This window comes from Callorhinus ursinus, unplaced genomic scaffold (assembly GCF_003265705.2).
Source record: "Callorhinus ursinus isolate GAN/ISIS: 27379988/994484 unplaced genomic scaffold, GSC_fseal_2.0 scaffold44, whole genome shotgun sequence".
In the NCBI taxonomy this organism is placed as follows: domain Eukaryota; kingdom Metazoa; phylum Chordata; class Mammalia; order Carnivora; family Otariidae; genus Callorhinus; species Callorhinus ursinus.
In genome coordinates this window covers 5874829-5899642 of record NW_027397106.1, presented here as the reverse complement: position 1 = coordinate 5899642, position 24814 = coordinate 5874829, and the positions used below count along the sequence as shown (strand labels likewise).

The following is a 24814-nucleotide window of genomic DNA, read 5'->3' as shown; positions in this document are numbered from 1 at the left end:
CTGTCCAGAAAAAAAAAATCCCTTTATTACTATTATTTTTCCTGTCTTAAAAGTCACCCCCATCATCACATAATGTGCCTTCCCTCTCCAACCAGTCACTGATTGCAATTATATCAAAGGCTTTTAGAAAATCTAAATCGCTTACATTTACTTGTTTTCCTGTGGCTACATTATTACCACTTCAAAAATTACACTTAAATTAAGCATCAACTCCCCTTTAATGCTCCTTTAATGTAAGTGTTCAATAATGTACTTCTTTATTAAAGAATCCACCTATTCTAAGGATGCACTAAACCTACCAAATAACTACCCAGTTTACCAGAAAACTGGAAGACTGGATTCAGTGTGACACATAATGAAAGTGATCAATCCTATTTTCTAAACTTCAAATCCCAGTTCAGCAACAAAGATCAACCTCCTCACCCCCCACACACAGGAAGTTGTTGGAATCAATACCAAATGATTATACCATACCAAAAAAAAAAAAAAAATATATATATATATATATATATATATATACTTACGCTTCGATGGAACTGTGTAAAGGACTGAATCATGTAGAATCGATGCATGTATACTATAGCAGTGTTGATAGTCAATTGTGAACTAAAATGTTAAAGTTAAGGCCCCAAAACAGGCAGGCAGAACAATTCCCAAAAATACAACCTGTAGGGTGCCTGGGTGGCTCAGTTGGTTAAGCGACTGCCTTCAGCTCAGGTCATGATCCTCGAGTCCCGGGATCAAGTCCCGCATCAGGCTCCCTGCTCAGCAGGGGGTCTGCTTCTCCCTCTGATCCTCCCCCCTCTCATGGCCGCTCTCTCATTCTCTCTAATAAATAAAATCTTTAAAAAAAGAAAATACAACCTGTATATCCTCCCAAAAGGACCATGTAGCCAAGCATAGTACACGCTTCTAAATGAAAATCATACTTAATTTTCCAAATTAAAGAGCAAATCCGTTTTCTTTCACCAAATTATTAACCACCAACTGACACTTAACATAATGCCTTACACACAACCGGTATTCAATGTGTAAATTTGCTGAGTTGATAAACAAGCTTCTTAGCACATGTGGATCGAGGAACCTAAACCTGTCACTTGCCTCCTGAAAATCCCGCAGTGTCTATTCATTAGCTCAGGATATCTCTTCACACGACTTAAAACACCCTTCCTGATCTGGCCCCCAGCTATGACTCTACTATCTCCTCACTTTCTAAGCTCCACAAATTAACTTCGCAGTCCCACTTGTCTGTGGCAACTAAGCCTTCTCATATGGTGACCCCAGGGAGCAGAAACATTGTGGAATGATGTGATAGTCATTCATTGACAAAATTTCAAATGCCTTACTTCTAAAGCCCTCAGAAGACAATGTGGGTTATTCAGGGAAGAGGTTGTGGTCCCAAGATGTCAACAACCTTAAGAACAATATACACATAAAAAAGAACTAGGTGTACTGAAACAGAATTTCAAACAAAAAGCTTAATTTAGTACTGATCCAATGCTTAGGAAACAAACTGGATATCCGCAATAAAGAGGACACCTCTTTTGAGGTGAGCACAACTTTAAGATACAACAAACATACAGCCAGCCACACACTTAAATAGGAGCTGCATCCAGAAATAATTTTTCAGGGGGCGCCTGCGTGGCTCAGTCGTTAAGCGTCTGCCTTCGGCTCACGTCATGATCCCGGGATTCCTGGGATCCAGCCCCACATCGGGCTCCCTGCTCGGCAGGAAGCCTGCTTCTCCCTCTCCCACTCCCACTGCTTGTGTTCCCTCTCTCGCTGTGTCTCTCTCTGTCAAATAAATAAATAAAATCTTAAAAAAATAATAATAATAGTAATTTTTCACTGCCAGAATGGAAAGAACTTTAAAACTATATAAGCCTTCTCTGCTGCAAGATGAGTATATTTTCTGACAAAAATACTTGAAGGGGAAAAAAAAATCACTAAATTACCTGATCTTTGAAATGTAAAGAAAACAAATACACATTAGAACTCTGAGTAAAAAAATCAACAGTTTGTAAATGGTTTTTTAAAACTTTAGATCCCTGGGTCTATATCCTTACCAACAGAAACTGACATCCTTCCTTCCTCTTAAATTTTATAAAGTTTTAACAGTAGCTACCATTTGAACATGAATGTCAAGCATTTTCTTAGGCACAGAAATTACGTGCATGGTTTATCACTCCATTTTACAGACTAGAAAACCAAGAATTTGACAGATTTCTTAAACAGCTAGTAAGTTGAAGGAACGGATTTTGAACCATAGCTGGGGCACTGATTCTAAGCCACCCTCTCTTCATAAGTAAGACCTACAGGTCTTGAATTTCTCAAAACTCTTTACACGCTAAGTTCAAGAGGCAGCCATCAACAGTGAAACCTCCACCAAACCCCTAGGGAATAGCGGAAAAGTAAAATTTCTAAGTCACCAGACCTGGAGACCAGAACACAACGAAAGGGGACTAGGAAGGGCTGGAAAACACAAGCTGCGAAGGATACGAATTCCCAGCAAAGCTGGTGGCACTGGCAGGCGAGCGGGAAATTAACTCCGCCTCGCTTCCGCGACGCAAACACTGAATTTCAGCCCGCCCCATCGGAGTCTCTCCCACCTAGACATTCAGCCCCTGCCCACCCGCTTCCCTCTTCCGTCCCTGACAGAGCCTGAGGCCTGGACGCCCGAGCAAGACGGGTCTGACTCCAAGGCCGGAGGCCTAGGCCGCAAGGATACACGTTAAGACGTTGTCCCATGTCCTGGAGCAGATTGGCCGCCTGCTGGCGATGAGAAAGTTCTTTATCTGGGTCCAGGCCAAAACGACGGGATGGGCTATTTTCCAGCTGTTCTCGAGTAAAATACCACCGTTTGTTGTTGTTCTTCCTCTCTCCCTCCATAGTGCTTCAACCAGAAGGCAGCGGCGGAGGCTGCAAGCACTTCCCAGCGTCACCTAAGCGGCGACACACATCCGCTCTGCGGGGGCAACTGCGACGTGACGAACTTCCGCTAAAAGGTGGACGGCTAGGTTGTGACAGGCTTCCGCAAAGGAAAGCTAGTTAAAGAGTCCACTTCCGGAATGGGCCTCGCAACAACCTGTAGCCGAGTTAACAGCCAGTAGGCGACCAGGAAAGACCTTGAGTCTAGGACGCAGGCGCCAGTCATGTGACCCTTGGGAGGGGGTAGAAGTTCTTTTTCGAAACCACGCTTCCTCCCGCGAGAGCTGGGTTTAGTTTTCGCGTGGTGGTCGAGGTGGCGAGGCAACTGCTGTGGCGGGGTAAGGCGCCCGCCCACGCGCCCCTCGGCGGTTCCTCAGAGAATTTCGTTTGTGGCGGAGGTGGCGGTATAAAATGGGGGAGATAGCGAACTTGACAGAACAGGTGAGACTGTCAAAAACTGAAAAAAGTAATCAAAGAGAGTGTCCCTATCGTATATGGTAATATAAAGCAACTAGAAAGCTCTTACGTTTTTGGTAGCAGTGTAAACTACCCATTTGCAAAGCCGCTTTACAACGTTTATCTAAAGCCTTGAAAAAATTCTTATGCTTCGCCACAGTGATTCACCATAAGGGAATGAAATTTAATTAATAGTGTTAATTTAGTGATTATCATGTTCCAGGCACACTGTTGACTCTTAAATATACTATTTCATTTAAAAGGCACAACCCCTGGAGGTAGTAACGTTTCAATTCCCGTTCTGTGGACGAGCGAACTAAAACTCCTTCATTGTGGAAAGCGTCCACCTCCACCTTGCACACGTAAGAATTTGTAAGTTACTGTGCTCCCATCAGATACCCCAGCTGAACGCCTGATGCCTGTTTGAGCCTGGGCAAGATACCTAACCTCTTTGTGCCTCTTGTATAAATGTAAATGATAACAATAGTACCCTACGTTTTAGGTTGTGAGGATTAAATAAGATATAATTAAAAGCCTTTATAATAGTACCTAGCACATAGGAACATAGAAAACATTCAGTAGATGTTATCATAGTATTTATTCTATTTATATTAAAATTTGAGTTGTATGCATAGCACCTACCTAATACAGTCCTGGCCCTAGTAGTTAATAAATGTTTGTCAAATAAATGCTCACAACACACTACAATAAAGAAACCGGGGCTTGGGGAAATTAAGTAGTTTGCCCTACACTACACAGCTTGTTAAGTGTTGATTTTTAAATCAAGTCTAATTCCATTGTTCTTTCCATTCTAGCAAACTGTATTCCTGCTTTCCTGAAACAATTTACCTTGATTAAATTGGGGTAGGGGTAGTATTAGAAGCCTTTGTCTTTTATAATATTTTGAGTTTTTTCATTTTAGACATGGCTGCTCCCACTCAGTTTGATTCTAATTCTCAGAAGTATTCCCTTCCATTTCAGGCCCTCCTTTGCCATATACTACCTATAATTAGCATTAGCTACATTTTACTCCAGAAAAATTGAGGTTCAGGAAGATTTAAATGACTTATTTCGGGTTATAACATGTAAAAAATTTATGATTTCAAACTTCTAACATCTTGTTTCTTTTAACAGAATAAGCATTTTTTCCAATTATGTAGTCATATTTTTTTAAAAGATTTATTTATTTATTTGAGAGAGAGAATGAGCTGGGGGGAGGGGGAGAAGCAGACTCCCTGCTGAGCGGGGAGCCTGACCTGGGGGCTCAATCCCAGGACCCTGGGATCATGACCTGAGCCAAAGACAGACGCCTAACCAACTAAGCCACCCAGACGCCCCTGGTCCTCCACTTAAACTCTAGGATTGATGGCTCCATTTTGAATTTGCTCTCCCGGCTGAATATACCAATTTTCCAAGAAAAAATTCTGTTATCTTAAGCTCTAGGCAATGCAGGTGGTAATCAATGGCTTGCTATCCTGCCTGTGTAACTCAGAGAAAGGAAGTATTCTTTGAGAGGATAAATATTTGAAAGTAGGAGGCAGTAATAACAATTGCTAAACAAGAGTTTTGAATCAGGCCTGGACTCATCCCAGCTATTCTTTTTTATTTTTTTAAACCCTCAACTATCTCTATGTGTACAGTTCCACAGGTAGGTCAGCTATATTCACATTGTTATGTAACAGGTCTCCACAACTTTTTCATTTTGCAGATCTGAAACTTTATGTCTATATGCTTCATTTCCCCCCTCCCAACCCTGACACCTCCCGTTCTACTTTGTGTTTCTATGAGTTCGACTGCTTTAGATATCTTATGTAAGTAGAATCATACAGTGTTTGTCTCTGTGACTGCCTTATTTCACTTAGTATAATGTCCTTAAAATTCCCAGCTCTTCTTTTAACTAGCTGTGTGATTTTTTTTAAAGATTTTATTTATTTATTTATTTATTTATTTGAGAGAGAGAGCACCTTCAGGGAGAGTGGGAGAGGCAGAAGCAGACTCTCGGCTGAGCAGGAAGCCAGACGTGGGGCTTAATTTTAGGGCCCAAGATCACGACCTAAGCTGAAGGCAGACGCTTAACTGACTGCACCACCCAGCTGCCCTTAGCTGTGTGATCTTAAATGTCATCTCTGCATCCTGATGGGACACCATCTGGCACACAGTAGGTGTTCAGTACATGTTTATTGTCAAAATAATGTTAGCCTTCAGATAAATTGCCCTTAAAGAACAACTGACAAAAATCTTAAAACTAGAGGAATTTTCCTTTTTTTTCTCTTCTATTTTTTAATTTAAATAGGACTCTGGGGCGCCTGGGTGGCTCAGTTGGTTAAGCGACTGCCTTCGGCTCAGGTCATGATCCTGGAGTCCCAGGATCGAGTCCTGCATCGGGCTCCCTGCTCGGCGAGGAGTCTGCTTCTCCCTCCGATGCTCCCCCCTCTCATGTGCTCTCTCTCTCTCTCTCATTCTCTCTCTCAAATAAATAAAATCTTTAAAATAAATAAATAAATAGGACTCTGTTTCCTATAAAAGAAACCTATCAGGCTACTTTTCCTATTCACTGGACTAATCTTGTTGTGGATACAGGATTATACCATATTTCACGGTTTGATCTTATTTTGCATTGTGCTTATGAATGTCATATTTCAGCTATATCAAACATTACCATCTACTACTATTAAAATAATTTCTTTACAATATTTATATAGTCTCCAAATTAAAGCATGAAAAGATGGTGTGCCATTTGTAACTATTCCCAATTCCACATTCAGTTGATGTCATGCTGATAGCTTGAAATTGGCCATGGTGTGGGTGTACTGGTAAATTATTAACAACCAGCTATCCAGAAAATCATTGTATCTGTATTTATACATACATAATTTCAAACATGAACTTACTGATATAAAGGATGTGTAGCACACATTTATAAAAAATATACAATCTTTATTATAAATTTCTTATAGCCAGTTGATTCTCATAGAATGCTTTTGCTCAGTTTTGCCAACTTCTTGATTCAACAACCAACCTGTGATTGCATTTGACAAATGAGAATAGTTTTTTTTTCAAAGATTTATTTATTTATTTGAGAAAGGGAGAGCATACAAAGGAGGAGCAGAGGGAAAGAAAGAGGGAGAGAACCCCAAGCGGACTTCCTACTGAGCGCGGAGCCCCATGCAGAGCTCGATCTCAAGATCCTGAGATCATATATGACCTGAGCCAAAATCAAGAGTCAGGTGCTTAACAGACTGAGCTACCCAGGCACCCCAGCAAATGAGAATAGTTTTGATTGTTGGTTGACATTTTCATTTGCATTAATCAGTAAGATAAAAGTGAAACAATAAGGGGCCAAGCATGGAGCCTGCTTAAGATTCTCTCTCCCTCTCCCTTTGCCCCTCCCCTCTCCAAAAAAAAGTGAAACAGTGAGACTTAAGTTGGAACTTATTTGTCAGTGATTGAGCAACATCTTTGCTGAATTGGATAATAGTTTTTGAAAACCGGAAGAACCTTTCCATTTTTTGTGCTCTTGACAATGTAATGGGCATAGATACAACATACTTTTAAACTTAATCTACATTATTTACATACTAAGTCAAGCTTTTGTTTGCAGCATTTACCATTTCTGTAGTCTAAATTCTCCCGTTATGGCCAGTTTCAAGCTACCAACATGACATCACCGAGCATGGACTTGGGAAGAGATGAACACACCATCACATAATATTTCCTCCATATAGATAAAATAGACAGGGACTTCTGGTTTCCAGTCTGATATGTAAAGAGCTTGGAAGTCATTGCTTCTGTTCTTATAACAACAACAGTAAACCTGAATAAACTGAAAATCATCAACCCTTGTTAGATCGAGCAGAGAATTAAGGGGACAGGGCAAACCTCTACCACAAAACCTGGAGAGACAGGCAGAATCAGAAGAGGCAGAACAGAGACCCATGGCTTACTGAGAGCAAAAACTACTATTGAAACCAGCAACTGATAGGAATACATAAAAGGCAATTGACTAATTGCTGGAGACTGAACTTGGCCTAGATTGAGAGACTAAAAGCAAACAAACAAAAAAAACCTTTTGAGGGCCCCCACACTTTCATGAGTTTTACTTCCAGGAGCCCCATAGGTCTTAACTATGAAGATTGGAGAAAAATCCCCTTGTCCTTCTGGGAGGGAAAGGGAAAAAAGAGCTACTTAGACCCAGAGAATTCAGTTGTCCTTAACAAAAACCTGTCCTCAGTGGAAGCTACTTAACAGAGCCTAACCAATGTAGGAGAAGGAAAATAACCAACTCCAGCATTTGTAAGGGTCACAGTCTGGAGGGGACAAGCTCACTAAAAAACTGAGACCTGATATGATTATAAAGCACTTTCCTCACCTGTCCCCCTTAACACATCAATAGATCTCCTATATAATAACGGGATTACAACAGAAAGAACTACAAACTCAGACCCATTTAAGGAGTGTGTAAGGAAACCCAAAGACAACAGGGGAGACAAAGACGTCAGAGGAAATTTTAGCCTCTGATACCTACAGCCATAGCAAATAGTTAACAGCAACCAAACCCGCAAACAGTTAACAGCAACCAAACTCGCAAACAGAAAACAGCAACCAAACTCCCAAACAGATAAACGTAAAACATCCATTCCTTTTACCCAATATGTCATGTCTAGCTTCCTGCAAAAAAAAAAATTATAAGGCATGCTAAAAGGCAAAAAATACAGTCTCAAGAGACAAAGCAAGTATCAGAACCAGAGTCATGGCAGAAATTTTTGAATTGTCAAACTGGGAATTTAACTGATTAATATGCTAAGAACTCTAATGGAAAAAGTGGACAACATGCAAGAATAGATGAGTAATGAAGCAGAGAGATGAAAACTAAGAATAAAAAGGAAATGTTAGAAATAAAAAACCCAGGGCGCCTGGGTGGCTCAGTTGGTTGGGCGACTGCCTTCGGCTCAGGTCATGATCCTGGAGTCCCGGGATCGAGTCCCACATCGGGCTCCCTGCTCAGCAGGGTGTCTGCTTCTCCCTCTGACCCTCTTCCCTCTCGTGCTCTCTATCTTTCATTCTCTCTCTCTCTCAAATAAATAAAAAAATAAAGAAATAAAAAAATAAAAAAAGAAATAAAGAAATAAAAAACCCATAACAGGGTTGCCTGGCTGGCTCAGTCAGTAGAACATGTGACTCTTGATCTTGGAGTCGTGAGTTCAAGCCCCAGGTTGGGCCTAGAGCTAACTTAAAAAAAAAAAAAAAAGCCCACTTGGAAGGAAATGAATGCCATTGATGGGCTTATCAATACACTGGACACAACCAAGGAAAGAATCAGTGAGTTTGAAGATATATTAATCAGTTGGGAAGACAACTTCCCAAACTGAAAAGTAAAGAGAAAAAAGAAAAACAGCAGAATATACACATACAATAGATATAACTTCATGAGCATAGATAATAGTAAAATGTAGTAAAATAATTAGAAAGAGATGAGTTTTTAGTATTTACTACTTTTATTTTTCATATTTATTCAATTGTAAGTTTAGATAATTTTAAATAATGGCTTGTTTAACAACCAGCTTGCAAAATTCCTGAAAATTTAAGAGGCAGCTCAAAAATCAGTATGAACTGATTCAACACACCACTGCTTGAAATAACTTAAAGACTCATCAGAAGTACCATATTCACATTTAAATACTGTTTATGTTTCCATTATATGCTGAACACTATGCTAAGGAAATTTGCATACATTATCATTTAATTCTTATGACTCTGAAATAGATACCATTGCCATTTTTTAAAAAGGCTTAACCTATTCAAACTCAGATACTGAGAATATGGCAAAACTAATATTTGAGCCCAGGTCAGTGCTCTTTTTATTCACTGCCTTCTGAAACTTACAGTATAAAAAAGACTGGGACAAGAAAAAGGGTAACTGGCACTTGATACCTCCGTTTTTCCAAAGTTACTTAGCCCACTCCCACTCTAGCTCTGCTGTGAACCCATAAATCCTGTGTCTCCTTAGACAAAGGGAGTGTTAGTCATAGTAATTCTTTAGGGCATTACCATGGTTACCAAACACAGAGTCCAGTGCTCCAGCCTGAATGTTCCAGAAGAGGACGGGGAAGAGCTGAGATGGCCTTCTTCAACTTGTATCTGTTGGGATATCAAAATTCCTTTCGGAACAAGAAAAGGGACACAACTGAAGAAACAAGTAAGGGGAATATAGGGTAGAGGATTAGAAGAGCTTCTTGGCCATTTCCTTTTCTACCTTGAGTTAGAGCTTTATCGCCCATAATTAACAATTACACCGGTCACCAGTTAAAATTATGGAGTAGGGAGATTATCCATTGAGTTTCCCTCTTCTGTCATTTAATATCCATATTAAGACATTCAATCTGTTTAACTGAATAAATGTTCATTATTATTCATTTGCTCATTTAGTTAACATTTACTAAGTACAGTTTTGTGCCAGGCTTTCTGTTGGTGACTGGGGATGGATGGGATAAGATCGCTGCCATACAGTGGCTATTGGATAAAGATAAATATGCAAAAAAAAATTTGCAATATAGTCTATGAAAAAATTAAATATGGTAAATTAAATATGGAATGATGTGGGACCACAAAAGAGGAAGTACCTGATATTATTGGATTTGAATGAGCACAGGAGAATCCTTTAGAAAAGACTTCACACAATGCTGCCAGGATGATGGGAGTTCGCCAAGTAGACAAAAAGGGAATATTGCACAGACCAAGGAACAGAAGGTTGAGAAAGAGCCATATTCATTGAACTCCAAGTCCTTGGGTACAGATAAAGTGTAAAGAAGACAGGTGCTGGGAAGTAAGCCTTGTAAACTTGGCAGGGGCCAGAAAATTGAAGATGCTATTAGCCATGCTAAGCATTTTAATTTTATAGGGAACCACTGAAGGATTTTTAATAGGCAGTGAGTAAATATCTGATTGTATTATACCCACAATGCCTAGCAGTGCCTAATACATAATGCTCTAATGCTCTAATACATAGAGATTTAATAAATACTTGTAGGTAAAAAATTAATAAATGATATTTGAATGACTAAAACAGGAAGTTAGAGGAGGCTTTGGAGGAGATGTGACAATTGGTTAAGGTCTTAAAAGATAAATTGTTTGAAAGCACAGAAATAGAGGAGAAAGGGTATTTCCAACAGAATGGAGAACATATGTGAAGGAAAAAAAGTGTAGGCAGGTACTAAAGCAAAGTTTTATTGGGCTGAGGGTAGGGGGTAACTGGTAAATATAAAACACAGTTAAGATTGAGAGAGACTAATATTGTATAAGACTCTATTAGGCACTTTCTATCCTTTTTCTAATGACAACAAAGCTCTGTTTTACATATCCAGCTTTCAGGTAAGGTTTGTATAAAGGGTCCCACTGGTGGACCCTAGAAATCCCCCTAATAGCCCCACACCGGCCCTCCCCCGTTGGCCCCCACCTGTCCTAGCATTATGCCATGGGGCTGCTATTGTCTCCAAATAAGAAGCTCTTCACCCTCTCTCAGAGAAACACACTTGACCTACTCCATAAATTTTCCTTGTTTCAAGAATAGGCCTCTCCTGGCTGTTCCAACCCTGCCTGCCCCTACCAGATGGGACTTCTCACTATGAGAGAACTGAGCACCAAGCCTGGGGTTTTCCTACCCAGTTCACTACCTAAACTCTAGTAAACAAGACTTGGTACCAATCCAAAGAGGTCTGAGTCTCATTTCTAATTAATTTCATTGTAGGCTGGGCAGAGAGAAAGACTTCACTTTATTAAAGTATGGGGTAGGGGCACCTGGGTGGCTTAGTAGGTTGAGCACCCAACTCTTGATTTCGGTTCAGGTCATGCTCTCAGGGTCGTGAGATCAAGCCCCATATCGGGCTCTGTTCTCAGTGAAGAGTCTGCTTGAGATTCTCTGCCTCTCCCTCTGCCCCTTACGCTCACTTGCACATGATCTCTCTCTCTGTTCTCTCTCTTCAAAATAAATAAAATCTTTAATAAAAAATTAAAAAAAATAAAACTATGGGGTAATAGGAAATATCCTGATATCATCTGCTTGCCCAATTTTTTTTCATTCCAGTGGCAGGCTATCAGAGCCTGGAGGTTTGGCCAAACTGTTGGCCTAAAATGTAAGGTTAGAAGGAAGACTGGACATCAAATTTGTCACCCCTACAAACTGTTCCCCCTCCTCCCTCAATTATACCCTCTGCTTACTTCAAGATTTGGACAGAGGAGGTCCACTTGCTGACTTCTATTTAAAATCCCTAATTTTGGGGCGCCTGAGTGGCTCAGTCGTTAAGCGTCTGCCTTCGGCTCAGGTCATGATCCCAGGGTCCTGGGATCGAGCCCCGTATTGGGCTCCCTTCTTGGCAGGAAGCCTGCTTCTCCCTTTCACACTCCCCCTGCTTGTGTTCCCTCTCTTGCTGTCTCTCTCTGTCAAATAAATAAAATCTTTAACAAAAATAAAATAAAATCCCTAATTTTGTTGGTTCAAGCACTTAATAATATGAAGCTATCTATTTAGTATGTAACTGTATGCCAGGCATTGTGCTGAGCATTCCACATGCATGATTCCATTTAATTCTCTCAACATGCCTGTGAGGTAGGTATTACTAGTCCCTTTTTACCAATAAAAGGCTCAAACAGGTTAACACAAGGTCAGTGATAGAGCCAGAATTTGACTCCACATTACTGCTTGTGCTCACTTTTAAACGGTAATGGGGGCGCCTGGGTGGCTCAGTCGTTAAGCATCTGCCTTTGGCTCAGGTCATGATCCCAGGGTCCTGGGATCTAGCCCCGCATCGGGCTTCCTGCTCAGCGGGAAGCCTGCTTCTCCCTCTCCCACTCCCCCTGCTTGTATTCCTGCTCTCGCTCTCTCTCTCTGTCAAATAAATAAATAAAATCTTGAAAAAAAACAAAACAGTAATGGGGACAAATGACACAGGTCTTTTGCTGTGAGCAGGGCACTATACAAGTGATTGATGATCAGCCTTTCTAGGAAAATCTGTTAACTCCTAAACCCTGAATTTGAATGTCAGGTGGGCTTTATGTAAAGTTGTTCACTATTCCCTAACAGGTGGTTCTCAAGATTCCCAGGAGCCCACCATTCACTGAAACTGAATGGTAACTTTTTGCTCAGCTAATGGGGAGAATTGTTGACTTGGGAACTCTTCCATGGAGTCAGTGTCTTATAACCTTCTCTCATAGCCTCTGGACAACTTCCCAAGAAAGTTAAAATTCTCCAGCCTCAGAGTGGTGTTCTGCAAGCATGGGAAAAAGTAACTGGGTGGGTTCCTCCTTCTCTTTGTCCCTCAGGCACACACATCACAGAGTCGTCATTATGTGGTCTATTATCTGCAGATACCAAAACAATAGTTTGATGTTTTCTGTGCTTAAAACTCAAACTTTGCTGGAGTTACTGGTGATACCCAGTGCTAGAAGTTTATCCACATCTTATTGCTCCATAGAAAACTAGGAAGTTTCACTTCTGGGACAAGAATTTAGTGAAACCACCATTTGACAAGGCAACTACTACACTGATTCCATCATTCCAAGAGGCATCTGACCCTGGAGTGTGGCTAACCTAATCAACACCCATAAACTCCTGACCACCAACTACAAATCCCTGGCATAAAGGGCATAAACCTGCTAATAGATATCAAGCTAGCAAGTTCAGATCAGTTAATAAGTACTATATAATGCAAGTTGAATATAATTACAGTTGACCCTTGAACAAAATGGGTTAGGGGCACTGACCCCCCACATAGTCAAAAATCTGCATGTAACTTTTGACTCCCCCAAATTTTTTTTTAAAGATTTTATTTATTCATGAGAGACGGAGACAGAGAGAGAGAAGCAGAGGGAGAAGCAGGCTCCCAAGAAGCAGGGAGCCCGATGCGGGACTCGATCCCAGGACCCTGGAATCATGACCTGAGCCGAAGGCAGACGCTTAACCATCTGAGCCACCCAGGCGCCTGACTCCCCAAAATTTAACTACTAATAACCTACTATTGACCAGAAGTTTTACCAAGAACATAAATTGTCCAATTAACACATATTTTGTATATTTTTATATGTTCTTACATTAAAGGTAGAAAAAAGAAAACATTATTAAGAAAATAATTAAGAGGGGGCACCTGGGTGACTCAGTCAGTTAAGCCTCTGACTTCAGCTCAGGTCATGATCTCAGGGTCCTGGGATCGAGCCCTGTGTCAGGCTCCCCACTCAGCGGGGAGCCTGCTTCTCTTTCTCCCTCTGCCCCTCCCGCCATTCAAGTTCGCTCTCCCTCTCTCTCAAATAAAATCTTTAAAAAAAAAAAATCATAAGAGAAATTACATTTACAATATTTAATTTTCTTTTGTTGTAGTGTATTTATCAAAAAAACCACATAGGGATGCCTGGGTGGCTCAGTCAGTTAAGTGTCTGCCTTCGGCTTAGGTCATGATCCCAGGGTCCTGGGATCGAGTCCCACATTGGGCCCCTTACTCAGCAGGGAGCCTGCTTCTCCCTCTCTCTCTCTGTTGTACAGTAGACTCTTAGATAGTTGGTCAAAGATTACATTGTAAATTGGGAAATCAAGAAAAGATACATACCTTATACATTTTAGTTTCACTTAATATGTGTAACTGTAGATTCACCAGTTTTATATGGTGCCAATTCCATTTCTTTGAAAATGTGTCTATTGATGAGTACCATGGCCTCTTTTGCCCCCACAGTGCATCATGTATAATTTCCGTTTGAGTCTATTTAAAGTGGAGTCAAGCATTTGCAAAGCAAACTTATTTTTCAAACCTTTTAGTTATCTTCTTCATGTCTAATCAGAAGTATTTAAAGGTTATTTATAATTCTTGGGGCACCTGGGTGTCTCAGTTGGTTAAGTGTCTGACTCTTGGTTTTGGCTGAGGTGGTCATCTCAGGGTCATGGGATCAAGCCCCACACTGGGCTTTGCACTCAGCCCAGAGTCTGCTTGTCCCTTTCGCTCCCCCTCTGCCTCTTCCCCAGACATGTGCACATGCTTTTTCTCTCTCTAAAAAACAAATAAAATCTTTAATAAAGAGTAATCTTTGTAATTCTTTTTCAAAATATAAAATGTAATAGTGCTAAAAAGCTTATAATGAAAAACGAGTCCCCTACCCCAATCCTCTCACCTCCACTCTCCAGAGACAAATTTTCAACTCTTCTAGTTGTTTCTTTTGGTACTTAACCTTCCTACTTCTAAAGAAAATGCTCATATGATATGCAGTGATTTATCCATTTTTGGCTATTATATATTGCCTTCCTCTTTTGACAGTTGAGAATTTAGCTTTCTTATGCCATACATACCCTGTGCTTCTCTCCCACCCTGATTTTTCCAGTATAGTTATATCACAATTTTAGGTTTGTGGTAGGCAAAATTCTAAGAATGACCCACAATGAACTTTGCCTCTGTATAATCCCCTCCCTTTTGAGTGTGGGTGGAACCGCTGAATATTATGGATAATACTCTTGATTGTTACTTTATATGGAGAAAGGGAGATTATCTGAGTGGGCCTAATCTAATCACACAAGCCCTTTAAAAGCAGAGTGTTTTCTCCAGCCAGCAGCAAGAGAGGAATTCAGAGATTGGAAGTATGAGCGGAATTTGACACATCAGTGCTGGCTTTGAAGATGGAGGGGGCCACATGCCAAAGAATGTGGGTGGCATTTAGGAGCTGAGAGTGGCCTGGCTGACAAGCCAGCAAGGGCTCAGCCCTATAACTGTAAGAAACTGAATTCTGCCAACAACCTGAATAAGCCTGAAAATGGATTCTTCTTTAGAGCCTCCACATAAGACCCCAACACAGACAACACCTTAGTTTCAGCCTTATGAGATTAAGCAGAGGACCCAGTCAAGCCTGCCCAGAATTCTGACTTATAGAACTGTGAGGTAATAAAAGAATGTTTTAAGCCACTAAATTTGTGATGCAGCAATAAAACATAAAAAAAGTTTAAGTCAAGTCTTGTAGTCTTAAAAATATGTAAAAATTGTTCCCTGATGGGGCACCTGGGTAGCTCAGTCAGGAAAGTTTCTGACTCTTGGTTTCAGCTCAGGTCATGATCTCAGGGTCATGAGATCAAGCCCTGCATCAGGCTCCATGTTCAGTGTGGAGTCTGCTTGAGATCCTCTGCCTCTCTCTCTAAAATAAATAAATAAAATCTTCAAAAAAATTCTTCACTGCTAGACCAAATAATGTCACAATGATAACTTTTGTTCAACCTTTTCCTTACCTCTAGAGTTAAGAATTGCTAACTATTATTACTTTTTCCCCCAAATATTTCAACAGCTCTGTCAAATGCCCAATATATTTTTTTCAATCGCCCAAAATAATAAATCCATTCTATTTTTTTCCTAACTGCCTCTCTCTCCTACTCCGTCTGGACTGTTCACTGTCTAAGCCTGGTGCATAGCTCTCGTCTATAGAATTTGCTTTTGCCTCTTTCCAAGGTTTTATTCCCTATTTCCTGGATCCCATGTTTTCTTTCTTGGTTTACTCCCTCCCTTTCCTGGAATATATCCTTGAATAGCTTTCTAAGAATGTGTAGGAGGTATATTTTTGAAGCCAAAATGGTTTTATTCTGCCCTCACACTTGATTGTCAGTTTTTCCAGATGTGAAATTCTAGGTTGGAAATTCTCATTTTCTGAGAATTTTGAAGGTATGTTTTTATTGTCCTCTAGCTTCCAGTTGGATTCTTTTGTATGTGACTTATTTCTCTCTGGAAGCTTCTAATTTTTTGTTATTGTTCCTTGGTGTTCTGAAATTTCATAATGATGGAATTTGCTGTAGGTCTTTTTTCATTCACTTCAGTAGATACTGCATGAACTTTTTCAATCTGGAAATTTGTGCCCTTCCTTTCTGAGAAATTTCCTTTAATATATATTAATTTATTCTCTGTTTTCTCTCCTCTCTTTTTGGAGCTTCTGTTTTAGGGATGCCTAGGTGGCTCAGTCAGTTAAGCCTCTGCCTTCTGCTCAGGTCATGATCCCAGTGTCCTGGGATCAAGTCCCACATCAGGCTCCTTCTTCAGCAGAGAACCTGCTTCTCCCTCTGCCTGCCGCTCCCCCTGCTTGTGAGCTCTCTGTTGCTATCTCTCTCTGGCAAATAATAAAGTCTTAAAAAAAAAAAACCAACTTCTGTTTTGTCAGCTGTAAAACCTGAGATGATCCTCTAACTTAACTAATATTTCTTTTTATTTTCTTTGGGTTTTTAAAAATGCATTCTTTGGGAGATTGCCCAACTTTATCTTCATATTTTCTGTATTAATTATCTACTGCTGTGTAACAAAGTATCCTAAAACAAAGGCTTAACAAACATTTATTACCTCACAGTTTCTGTGAATCAGGAATCCAAGGAACAACTTAGCTAGGTAGTTCTGGCTCAGGGTTTCTCATGTGGTTGAAAACAGGATGTTAGCAGCAGCTTCAGTCATCTGATGGCTGGAGGCCTCTCTCGCTGTTGACAAGACACCTCAGCTTCACATCACATGGGCCTCTCCATAAAGCTGCTTCAGTGTTCTCACATGTCAGCTAACTTCAGAGCAGATGGTCCAAGAGACAAGGAAGCCACAATGCCTTTTTATGACCTAGTCTCAGAAGTGACTGTCACTGGGCGCCTGGGTGGCTCAGTTGGTTGGGTGACTGCCTTCGGCTCAGGTCATGATCCTGGAGTCCTGGGATCGAGTCCCGCATCGGGCTCCCTGCTCGGCGGGGAGTCTGCTTCTCCCTCTGACCCTGCTCCCTCTCATGCTCTCTCTCATTCTCTCTCTCACAAATAAATAAAATCTTAAAAAAAAAAAGTGACTGTCACTTCCACCTTATTCTGTGTGTTAAAAGAGGGTCACTAAATGCAGCCCACATTCAAGGGGAGGGGAAATAAGCTCTACTTCTTCAAGAAATATCTAAGAAGTTGTAGATATATGTGAAAAACACCACACCTTTGTATCAGAACATTTTATTTTGCTTACTTTGTTTAAGTTCCAAGGGCTTTTTTGGTTCTCTGGCTTTTCTTGTCCATATCTTCTCTCTTTTCTTCATGGATATTATACTTTACTTGAAGTTCTGTTCCCTGCATTAGTTCTATCTCCTCTGTGCTCTTTTTCCTATGAGTTTATTTTGGTCTCTTTCTCACGATGACTGTTGTCAAACAACTGGTGATCCTTGGCTCTCCACTATAAGAGTGAGGAACTAAAAGCCTATGTGCGGGAGTCCATTGTGGGCTTCACTGGGAGCTTTCCTCTGGATATCTACAATTTTTCCGGGGAAGGGATCCTATAATTGTTTCCCTGGGGATTGGTTAGATGCTTGTCTGCTAGCATACTAGGACCAGGATAGGAGAATGGGGTATTGAGAGTCACACTTTTGAGGATCTCGATTTTCACTTAATCATCAGATTTTTAGTCCTGCACCATATGCCATCCCTGTGAATCCTTGCTAGGAGTGGAGTGCCTGTTAGATTCAGTTCCTCCAAAGAAGTCCCTTTTTCCAGTTTTATTGAGTTGTAATTGACATATAACATGTAAATTTAAGGTGTACATGTTGATTTGATACACTTATGTATTGCAAAATGATTACCACCATAGTGTTAGCTAACACCTCCATCTCATCACATAATTACCTTTTCTTTTCTGTGGTAAGAACATTTAAGATCTACTCTCTTAACACCTTTCAAATATATAAAACAGTATTATTAACTATAATCACTATGCTATACATTAGATCCTCAGAACTTATTCATCTTAAACTGGAAATTCGTACCTTTTGACTAACATTTCTTCATTTCCCTCACCCCACGTCCTTGATAACCACCATTCTACTCTCTGTTCTTATGAGTTCAGCTTTTTTAGATTCCACATGAGATCATACAGTATTTGTCTTTCTCTGTCCAACTTACCTGACAGTGTAATACCTTCAGGATCCATCTGTGTTGTTGCAAATGGCAAGATTTCCTTCTTTCTTGTGGCTAAGTAATATTTCACTGTGTATATATACCACATCTTCTTTATTCATTAGTCCATTGACAGACACTTAAGTTTCTACATCTTGGCTATTGTGAATTGCTGGAATGAAAATGAGAGTGAAGATAACTCTTCAAGATCCTGTTTTCATTTCCTTTGGATATATACCCAGAAGCGGGATTGCTGGACAGAGAAATCTTTTATATCTTTGTTGGGGCAGTGGTTTGTCTGCTTGTGCTACATGTTCTGTAGACAGAGTTTCAGTATCCACCTTCCTGTTCTCAGACATATTTTTTTTTTTTTAAAGATTTTATTTATTTGACAGAGTGAGAGAGGGAACACAAGCAGGGGGAGTGGGAGAGGGAGAAACAGGCTTCCCGTGGAGCAGGGAGCCCGATGCGGGGCTTGATCCCAGGACCTTGGAATCACGACCCGAGCCGAAGGCAGACACTTAATGACTGAGCCACGCAGGCGCCCCCTCAGACATATTCTTTACTCCTGCCTTTTATGGTACCTGTTACCTTCTAAGGTTTTTACCTCTCAGATGAATTAGCCCAATTCTAGTTCTATCCTCTACTGCAGAAACTTAGTTAGAACTTTTTGCATTCTGAAAGGTTACTACCCCTCTGTCCACTTTCTATTTTCTAAAAGATATTTCTCCTGAAATGCATCATCTGCTCTTGTATCCTTTCTCTGTCTGTCTTTGCCCTTGAAGGTTAATGCCATTGTTGTTATTTTGGCATTTGGCAAATTTGGGAGAGGAAGAAAACTTATATGGTCAATTATTTTTTAAAAACTTTATTTGGTGATATAATTTCAAAGTTATAGAAAAGTTGTAAGATTAGTACAAACAAAGAAATTCCCTACACTGTTTACCTAAATTAACCAATTGTATTTGGCCACATTTGCTTTCCCTCTCCCTCTCATTCTCTCTCCAAATATATATATGTGTATATATATCAACAGATATAAATATATTTCTCAGTTAGTTGAGAATAAATTGCTCATATTATATTCCTATACCCCCAAATATTTAAATTTGTATTTCTTTAGAATAAGAACATTTTCTTAGATAACAACCCACAATATAGGTATTAAACTCAGCAAATTTTAATAGTGACACAATACTATTATCTAATTATCTATAGTCTACATTACAATTTTGTCAGTTGTCCCATTAATGTCCTTTAGAGCAAAACTTTTCCTTCCAGAATCTGATGAAGGATGAGCATCGCAGGGCGCCTGGGTGGCTCAGTTGGTTAAGCGACTGCCTTCAGCTCAGGTCATGATCCTGGAGTTCCAGGATCGAGTCCAGCATCAGGCTCCCTGCTCAGCAGGGAGTCTGCTTCTCCCTCTGACCCTCCCCGCTCTCATGTGCTCTCTCTCTCTCAAATAAATAAATAAAATCTTAAAGGAAAAAAAAAGGATGCGCATTGCATTTAGTTGGCATACCTCTTCAGTCTCCTTTAATCTGGGAAAATTCCTCTGTTCCTTTGTGTTTCATGACATTGACATTTTTTTAATAGTACATACAAGACATTTTATAGAATTTTCTTTAATATGGGTTTGTCTGATGTTTCTCATAATTAGTTTGGGTATAAATATTTTTGGCAGGAATAAGCAGCAGTATGTCTTCAGTAGGTCACATCAGGAGGTTCATAATGTCATCTTGTCCCATTACTGGTGATGTTGACATTGGCCTTTTGATTAAGGTGGTGTTTGCCAGTTTTCTCCACTGTCAAGTTATTATTTTTGTGTTGTAATTTGTCAAGTTATTATTTTTGTTTTATAATTTGTAATCACTTCCAGGAAGATACTTGAAAAAATGTAAATACCCTATTCTTCATCAAATTTTTACCCACTAGTTTTAGTATCTGTTGATGGTTCTGAGTAATATTATTTCTGTGATAGCTGCAAAATGGTAATTTTCCAACTCAAATCTATTTTACTCAAGGTTTACAGTAATTTGTTACATTTTGAGTTTTTCTAAAACATTTGACTCAGTTTTTATACACATCACTGCTCTTTTAAACATAATCTATTAGTTTAATATTTAAATTGCAAAATTGTAATCACAAAGTAACCTAGCATAAATTGTTTGGGGAAAAAAAAACACGACACTACAGACTCTTGGTAACCATGCAGTTTAATTTGTGAGAGCAGAAGTATGCAGGTATGCTGAAGAGTAGCTCTCAGCAGCAACTGGAATGTTGCAGGCATCTTTTAATGTTTTTCAGAGGAAATGAAGAACATTAACTAACCTAGCAAGCCTATTCAGTGGAGCTTCTACTATTTATAATAGTGAGCTATTCACATTTAATGTTCTAAAATACTTGAAGAAATTAAAGCATCTTAAAAATTACTTACTAATAGAAACTTAGATAACCTTGTCCGGACCAAGTTAGAGATGCCTAATGTTTGCCAAATTCAATATGTGAGTTAGGATGTAGGAGAGGGATAAATTTGAGATCCCTTTCTAGATGCAATTTAGATTCTTAGAATTCTTTGTGCTGACATATCATCCAAAGGTAATGGTTCCTGGCAAAAATTGACAAGATTTCCTGAATTTCAGGAAATACAAAGGACCTGGAATAATCAAAGCAATCTTGAAAAATAACAGTGTTGGAGGACACACTTCCCAATTTCAAATCTTCTACAAAGCTACAGTAATCAAGACAGTGTGGTACTAGCATAAGAATTGACATATATAGATAGATCAATGGAATAGAATTGAGAGTCTAGAAATAAACCCTTATAGTTATAATCAATAGACTTTCAACAAGAATGCCAAGACAGGAACGCTGGGAGGGGGCTCAGTCAGTTAAGCATCTGCCTTCAGCTCAGATCATGATCCCGGGGTCCTGGGATCAAGGCCTGCATTGTGCTCCCTACTCAGTGGGGAGCCTGCTTCTCCCTCTCCCTCTGCCTGCCATTCCCCCTGCTTGTGCTCTCTCTCCGACAAATAAATAAATTTTAAAAAAAAAGAATGCCAAGACAATTTAATAGAAAAAGAATTGCTTTTTCAACAAATGGTGCTACAAAAACTGGAAATTCACATGCAGAAGAATGAAATTGGACCCCACGTCACACCATATATAAAAGTTAACTTAAAATAGATCATAGACCATAAATGTAAGAGCTAAAACTTTAAAACTGTTATAAGAAAAATCTTCATGACCTTAGATTAGGCAGTGGTTTCTAAGATACGACACCAAAAGCCTAAGTGACAGAAAGATAAATTGGATTTCCTCAAAATTACAAACTTTGTGCTTCAAAGAACACTATCAAGAAATTGAAAAGTTTGTGGAGTTTTGTTTTGTTTTGTTTTTGGTAAATGTTTGGATTACAAGACATTTAAAATAAATAAGTATGGGGCGCCTAGGTGGCTCAGTCAGTTAAGCTCCTGACTATTAATTTTGTCTCAGGTGATGATCTCAGGGTCATGAGATCAAGCCCCACCTCAAGCCCCACATTGGGCTCTGCACTCAGCAGGGAGTCTGTTTGAGATTCTCTCTCTCTCTCCTTCTCTCCCACTCTCTAAAATAAATCTTTAAAAAAAATAAAGTATAAACCCATGTTAAATCACTGACCACAAGAGAAAAACTTACTAAATAGTTGCTTGGAAAAAAGGCTGTGTGCAGTTTTGTTTTGTTTTTTAAGATTTTATTTATTTATTTGACAGAGAGAGACAGCGAAAGAGGGAATACAAGCAGGGGGAATGGGAGAGGGAGAAGCAGGCCTCCTGCAGAGCAGGGAGCCTGATGCAGGGCTCGATCCCAGGACATGACCTGAGCCAAAGGCAGACAATTAACGACTGAGCCACCCAGGCACCCCTGTGTGTGCATTTTTTTTATAAATTTTTTTTTAAGGATTGTTATTTATCTATTGAGAGAGAGAATGATAGAGAGCATGAGAGGGAGGAGGGTCAGAGGGAGAAGCAGACTCCCTGCTGAGCAGGGAGCCTGATGTGGGACTAGATCCCAGGACTCCAGGATCATGACCTGAGCCGAAGGCAGTCACTCAACCAACTGAGCCACCCATGCGCCTGGTGTGTGCAATTTTCATAGGGAATTTTTTCAAAATTTTGAGACATAATGTTAAGACATAATTCCATTTTTAAAAGCACAAAAATCAGTGAAAATAATTCTGTAATACTAACACAAAACTGATAAAATAACATAAAACATACTATAGAATACAGTACAAAAGAGGAACCCATAGACCAATGTAAGTATAAATGGACAAATCCCACTATCAGATCAAATTCAAGAATATATTAAAGATAATCATCTACCATCAAGTAGGACTTATTCCAGGAATACAATGACTTAATATTGGAAGAGATTAATACATAATACCTACGTCAAATTAAAAGATAATGTATAACTATCTCACTAGAAACTAGAAAGGTAGTGGCGCCTGGGTGGCTCAGTCTAAGTGTCTGCCTTCGGCTCAGGTCATGGTCCCAGGGTCCTGGGATCTAGCCCTGCATTGGGCTCCCTGATCAGCGGGAAGCCTGCTTCTCCCTCTCCCACTCACCCTGCTTGTGTTCCCTCTCTCGCTGTGTCTCTCTCTCTAAAATAAATAAAATCTTAGGGCGCCTGGGTGGCTCAGTCCGTTAAGCGGCTGCCTTCGGCTCAGGTCATGATCCCAGGGTCCTGGGATCGAGCCCCACATCGGGCTCCTTGCTCCGCGGGAAGCCTGCTTCTCCCTCTCCCACTCCCCCTGCTTGTGTTCCTGCTCTCGCTTTGTCTCTCTGTCAAATAAATAAATAAAATCTTTAAAAAAAAAATAAAATAAATAAAATCTTTTAAAAAAGAAAGAAAAAGAAACTAGAAAGGTATTTGGGTTTGAGGTTTTTTTTTTAAGAGAGCACACAAGCTGTGGGGGGTGCAAAGGACCCAAGCCAAGATCAAGAGTCAGACACTCAACAGACTGAGTCATCCAGGTACCCCTGCTCTTGCTATTTAAAAAAACAAACAAAAAAAAACCACACTTCATAGGGACGTCTGGGTGGCTCAGTTGAGCATCTGCCTTCAGCTCAGGTCAAGATCTCAGGGCCCTGGGATGGGGTCCCACATCGGGCTCCTTGCTCAGTGGGGAGTCTGCTTCTCCCTCTGCCTGCCACCCACCTGCTTGTGCTCTCTCTTTTTCTCTCCCTCTCCCTCTGACAAAATCTTTAAAAAAAAACAAACACTTTTAAATTAAGGATGAAATCATAATAAGGACCTCCCACTTCACATCATACATAAAAATAAATTGCAGATGGATTAAAGAGGTAAATATATAAAACAAAACTATAGAAATATTAGAGGAAAACATTATTTTTACAATCTTAGGGTGGTTTTGGAAAACTTTTTTCATAAAACCAGGAAGCCTAAAAATCAGGACATAAAACCAGGAAGCCTAAAAAGATTGACAATTTGTACTAAATAAAAAATTGTAAATTGTGTAACAAAAAACATTATAAAGTTAAAAGGCAAGAAAGAGACTGAAAGAAAATATTAGCCATATATAGATGTGTGTATATATGAATACATATATACATACATATCCTCATGTATATAATTCATATACATAATAATATTCAAAATATATAAAAACCTCCCAAGTAAGGCACCCATCCAGACTCTCCTTCTCATCCAACATCAGACATTTATTTATTAGGAACTGACTATGCGGGGCACCTGGGTGGCTCAGTCATTAAGCGTCTGCCTTCGGCTCCAGTCGTGGTCCCAGGGTCCTGAGATCAAGCCCCACATCAGGCTCCCTGCTCAGCGGGAAACCTGCTTCTCCCTCTCCCACTTCCCCTGCTTGTGTTCCTGCTCTCGCTATCTCTCTCTCTCTGTCAAATAAATAATAAATAAAATCTTAGGAAAAAAAAAAGGAACTGACTGTGCCAAGTACTGTGTTAAGCACTGGAAACACAACAGTGACTAACAGACAATAAATAAGTAAATAAGATTCACAGATGATAACAAGTGCTGGGAAGGAAATAAGGGGAGGGTAATGCAATAGATCAGAAGTTGTAAACTGTTGACCAAAGGGCCAGACTCAGCCTGCAGTGTTCTTTTCTTAAAAATTTGGACCAACATTTAAAAATTAGGAGATTTTATGTAAAACCCACATGTCTGACCTCTTAAAAAAGTTAGAACTGGTCACACTGGCCCTAAATTCCCACATAATCACAAACAGCAAAATAGCAGCTGCCCCTTTAGATGGAACAGGTTTCTTACTGTTTGCTTTACTCATAAACATTATCTGCCTGGCTCTTACAGGCAACTGAATTTGCAGATCCCAAAATGGAAAGTAACTAGGAAAGGCCCACTTAAAACAGAGTAATCCAGGAGGTAATGTTTGAGCTACACCCTAAAGAATGAGAATGACCCAGCCATGCATAGAGCTGAAGCTAGAGCTTTATCTTCATAGCAAATTTTAAAATCGAGATGCAATTCAAA

The 24814-nt window shown here is 39.9% G+C and overlaps 2 protein-coding genes across 5 annotated transcripts in view; one reads left to right on the top strand and one right to left on the bottom strand.

The window, feature by feature from the left end:
* The window catches only part of CCNT1 (cyclin T1), a 32894-nt gene extending 29896 nt beyond the window's left edge, over positions 1 to 2998 (bottom strand). Inside the window, exons 1-2 of one of the 3 annotated variants that reach the window (XM_073882059.1) lie at positions 2729 to 2998; positions 525 to 606 (exon numbers count right to left, since the gene is read on the bottom strand). In XM_073882059.1, coding sequence (XP_073738160.1) covers positions 525 to 606; positions 2729 to 2889 — 243 coding nt within the window. In that variant the 5' untranslated portion in view covers positions 2890 to 2998. Of the gene's footprint in view, positions 1 to 524; positions 607 to 2499 lie in introns of all 3 variants that reach the window. The other 2 variants (XM_025883252.2, XM_073882057.1) reach the window with 2 other exon arrangements.
* A 6131-nt stretch (positions 2999 to 9129) lies between these two features.
* SPMIP11 (sperm microtubule inner protein 11) overlaps positions 9130 to 24814 on the top strand; it is a 28888-nt gene continuing 13203 nt past the window's right edge. Inside the window, exon 1 of one of the 2 annotated variants that reach the window (XM_073882060.1) lies at positions 9130 to 9580. In XM_073882060.1, the coding sequence (XP_073738161.1) occupies positions 9434 to 9580 (147 nt within the window). In that variant the 5' untranslated portion in view covers positions 9130 to 9433. The remainder of the gene's footprint in view (positions 9581 to 24814) is intronic. The other variant, XM_025883127.2, reaches the window with a different exon arrangement.